We start from the raw sequence: 4823 nt of genomic DNA, 5'->3' as shown, positions 1-4823 counted from the left end.
CTTCCTGTCATGGGTCACGTTTTCCTATTTCTTAGAACACCTACCAATTGTTTCATATTTTTTTCAGTGTCTCAATTGTTTTGTGTATTTTTCTAACTGTTTACAAGTCCAATGTCAGTTACTTTGTTTTGGCCATAAATGTATGTCAACTCAAATTTTATATATGTACAAACCTGTGTAACTATCACCTTAATTAACCCTAAAAGACCCTGAAAGAATCTCGCTTGCTCGTTTCCAGTCAGTATCCACCCTCAGAGGTAAATTGCTCATTTATATTTTCGTTCATTTGTTTACTCATTCATTTATTCATTCATCAAACACTTACTGAGCTCTGGGTAGTGGCTGAATAGTGATTTACAAGAAGAATAAGATTGGCAGCTGGGGCCGGCCGAGTGGCTCAGTTGGTTAAGAGCTCGCTCAAGAGTTTGAGCTCTGAGCAACAGCGGTTCGAGTCCAGCCCGAGCTGAGCAGCCGCTGAGCTGCCAACAGGTAGCAGGATGGCTCAGCTAAAAAAAAAAAAACAACAAAAACAAACAAACAAACAAACAAAAGATTGGCAACTTCCCTGATTGACTAAATTTTCAAATTGTAGTCTTAATCCCTTCCCTTTTTTCTTCCCCATTCCCCATGTCAACGCTTAACCTATTCGAAAGTGCTCCATAGCCTCCTGTTTCCTAGAGTGGGCAGTGAGATCTTTAATCGCATCTTCATTGCCTGGGCTCTGTTGGCCCCTGTCACTTACAGCTCAAAGCCCCTTGCTCTGCACTGCTGTGTCCAGCCATTCTGGCCATTTTTATGATCCTCATAGGTGATATATGCTGTTTCCTGCTCATGAAGTGTTCTCCCCTCACCAAACTTTTGCCCTTAATTAATTTCTATCTATTGCTCAGGTCCTAGCTCGTGTCACTTCCTCAAGGGAGCTCTCTTTGACCACCCAGATAAGGAAATTTCTCCTATTAAATGTTTTTATAGTACCAGTAACCTTTTTGGGAAACGCTTATCACTCATAATTTCACATGTATTTATTTGTATGACTGAAAGTTCAAGGGTAAGTTCTAGGTTTGAATAACTAGGTGAGTAGTGGTACCATGAACAGAAATATTGAAAGAGGCTTTGGTTGTAACTTTTTAAAAATAATTGTTTTTTTTTTCAATTACAGTCGACATACAATATTATATTAGTTTCAGGTGTAATACACAGTAATTAGATATTTATATAACTTATGAAGTGATCACCTCAATAAATCTAGTACCCTTCTGACACTATACATAGTTATTACAATATTATTGACTATTGGGTTGTCGGAAAAGTCATGACGCATTTTTGCAATGAAAAACATAGAAAAAATACGTCATGACTTTTCTGACAACCCAATATATTCCATATGCTATACTTTATATTCTCATGACTATTTTGTAACTGCCAATTTGTACGTCTTAATCCCTTCACCTTTTTCACCTATCCCCCCATCCCCTCCCATCTGGCAACCATCAATAAGTTCTCTATGTCCATGAATTTGTTTCTGCTTTGCTTGTTTGTTTATTTTTGCACTTTAGTTTCCACATATAAGTGAAATTATATGGCATTTGCTTTTCTCTGTCTGACTTAACTCCACTACAGTGCCCTGTAGGTCCATCTATATTGTTGCAGATGGCGAGATTTCATTCTTTTTTATGGCCAAGCAATATTCCATTGTATACACATGAAGGTCTGACAATTCAGTTTGCGAACTCGCCACCGTGTGCTAAAAATTGGCAGCACTGCACAAACAGCTCGGTAAGGTGTCATAACCTTTGTAATATCAGTGTCTCACAGCTGTGTTCATGTCAACGTGTGGCGGTGTCTTGCTGAGTGGTGTTCATTATTGTTGTTGCGTGCTTTTGTGTGCCATCTCGAGAATGTCTGAGCTTGAATTAGAGCAACAAACAAACATTAGATTTCTTATTAAGCTTGGCAAGAGTGGAAGTGAAATCAGGGACATGTTAGTTCAAGTTTATGGGGATAATGCCATGAAGAAAACGGCAGTGTACAAAGGGAGTAAACGTTTTTCTGAGGGGAGAGAATGCATCACTGAATAAGAGAGGACAGGGTGGCCAGTAACAAGCAGAACTGACGAAAACATTGCAAAAATTTGTCAAATTGTGCGTCAAAATCATCAGCTAACTGTGAGAAGCATAGCAGGCCAAGGAAACCAATAGAGAAACAGGAAAATCTTAACTGAAAATCTTGGCCTGAGAAACGTGTGTGTGAAAATGGTCCGGAAGGAGCTCTCACATCACGACAAGGCACCAGCTCACACGGCACTGTCTGTGAGGGAGTTTTTAGCCAGTAAACAAATAACTGTATTGGAACACTCTCCCTACTCACCTGATCTGGCCCCCAATGACTTCTTTCTTTACCCGAAGATAAAGGAAATATTGAAAGGAAGACATTTTGATGACATTCAGGATATCAAGAATAATATGATGACAGCTCTAATGGCCATTCCAGAAAAAGAGTTCCAAAATTGCTTTGAGGGGTGGACTAGGCATGGGCATTGGTGCATAGCTTCCCAAGGGGAGTACTTCAAAGGGGACCATAGTGATATTCAGCAATGAGGTATGTAGCACTTTTTCTAGGATGAGATCGTGAATTTAATTGTCAGACTTTGTATATGCCATTTCTTTACCTATTCATCCATTGATGGACACCCAGGTTTGCCTCCACATCTTGGTTGTTGTAAAGAATCCTCCAATGATTACATGAATGCACATGTCCCTTCAAAGTAGTGTTTTGGGTTTCTTTGGATAAATACCCAGTAGGTTGCTGGGTCCTTGGTTATAACCTTTGTTGGGAGATGGTGTTTGGATAAGAGTCTGAGCTCAGTTTGGATCTTATTGAGCTTAAGGTTTATTTGCAACATCAGGGGGAGATACCAAGTAGGTAGTTAGATAGATGGAGTTTAGAGGAAAGGTCTGGGCTGGAGATTAAACTAAGTGATTTGCATTTGTTAGCAAAGAAGCAATGGGTGTGTTATGATGAGATCAGCTGATGAGAGGAGAATTAAAACGAAGAGAGAGCTACAGGCGTGTACTGAGTGCTGAACTTGCTGACACATAGGACGGGGCAGGAGAAGGGAAACCAGCAAAGGGACCAAGGAGGAAGAGTAGACAGGAGAAACCCAGGAGAACATGGTGTCAGAACCGAAGGGCGGGACGGGGTAAGAAGCTGAGTGTGGTCTCTAGTGCCAGATGCTACTGAAAAGTCAGGTAAGATGAGAACCTAGACACGTTCACGAACTGCCCCCATTCCTGTGGAGTCAGAAGCCAGACTGGAGTGGGCAAGGGGGTGAGTGGGCGCTGAGGCCACACAGGCCATGAGTACTCAGCTCTTGAAGATTTGGGCTGTGACACAGGATGGAGATAGGGCAGGAGCTAGAAGAGAATGAGAGGGTGAAAGGAGGATTTTTATTGTGCTGGGGGTGGTTTGTTTGTTTTCATGGGCAAGACTTGAACGTCTTTAAAAGCCAGTGGCAAGGATCCAGTTGAGAGGGAGCGTCTAAAGATAGAAGAAAGTGGTGTAAGGGTCCTGAGATGGAGATAAGGATGCTTTCTAAAGTGCGGGAGGAGGACTGATCTTAGAAGGAGGGGTGGAGTGGAGGTGTGTGGGGGGAGAAGTGCTGGGGAAAGTAGGGAGGTTAAGGCAGTTCTTTTTCTGAGGGGCTCTCTTTAATGGGAGGTAAGTTTCATCTGGTGTGTGTGTGTGTGTGTGTGTGTGTGTGTGTGTGTGTGCGCGCGCGCGCACGCACATGTGTACATGGCAAGGTGATGAATCCATCTGAAAGAATTGGGAAGGGTTGAGATATTCCCTACAGTCAGTGGCGCAGTGAGTTGATCAGACAAATAAAGATTGGTGAGTGGGAATCCACAGTGGACCAACCGGCCTCACTGAGCCACTTTAACCCCAGCGCTTGTCAAAGAAGGAACAGCTAGGTGGGTTATTCTAGGTCTGAGATCTTGACAAAAATGTGTTTCACAAAGGCAACGGCCCCAGGGAGTGTAGGGGTTGGGAATGAAATGAGGCCCTTTGATACTCAAGCTGGATAAGAAGGCGAATGAACACAGGAGGGTGTGTGGGTGGACGGAAGGCAATGCATCCTTTCCAGGGAACTGGACCGACAAGGTGCTTGAGGATGAAGCCGGGAACATAAGATAAGTCGGGGCGCAATGGAGAAGAACCTGGCATGCCGGGCACTTGGGTGTTCCTCCCAAGGTCAGTGGGGAGCCACTGAGGAATCTGGGTAGGTGAGGGACGCGTGAGATGTTCCTTGTCTGCAGGGTGGATGGGGGACTGGAGCTGGGGGACAAGTGAAGAAATGAGCAGGTGGGAGGTGATGGCAGGTGGAATGAAGGCAGTGGCAGCTGAGAGAGGGGGACCCACACTGGGTCAGGCATGAGGAGATCCAAAGGTCCCTGCCACCCTGACTGACAAGAGTTTAGTGGCAGGACTCAGGCCACAGTCATGTCACAGCAGACAGAGGGCCTTCCTAGGACTGGGAGAGAGAAGTGGTGGGAGGGAAAACGGGCAGCCACGTGAGGACAGGAGCTTGGAATGGAGAGAGGCCAAGCACGGAAGGTGGTTGGATTTTGAGAGCTGACTAAATGCTTTTGTCAGAGCTTTTCCTCAGGAGTGTAAGCACTGGGCCGGCCGAGTGGCTCAGCTGGTTAAGAGCTCACTCAAGAGTTGGAGCTCTGAGCAACAGGGTCCCCGGTTTGATTCACGGCCCAAGCTGAGCTGCCGCTGAGCTGCCAACAGGTGGCAGGATGGCTCAGCTAAAAAAAAAA

General features: G+C 44.7%; 1 protein-coding gene across 1 annotated transcript in view; it reads left to right on the top strand.

The window, feature by feature from the left end:
- Nucleotides 1-3017: 3017 nt before the first annotated feature.
- SERPINA9 (serpin family A member 9) overlaps nucleotides 3018-4823 on the top strand; it is a 16823-nt gene continuing 15017 nt past the window's right edge. The window contains exon 1 of the mRNA XM_019642452.1: nucleotides 3018-3069. Within this exon, the coding sequence (XP_019497997.1) occupies nucleotides 3018-3069 (52 nt within the window). The remainder of the gene's footprint in view (nucleotides 3070-4823) is intronic.

This window comes from Hipposideros armiger, unplaced genomic scaffold (genome assembly GCF_001890085.2).
Source record: "Hipposideros armiger isolate ML-2016 unplaced genomic scaffold, ASM189008v1 scaffold_69, whole genome shotgun sequence".
NCBI classification, from domain to species: domain Eukaryota; kingdom Metazoa; phylum Chordata; class Mammalia; order Chiroptera; family Hipposideridae; genus Hipposideros; species Hipposideros armiger.
This window is presented reverse-complemented; position numbering and strand designations above follow the sequence as displayed.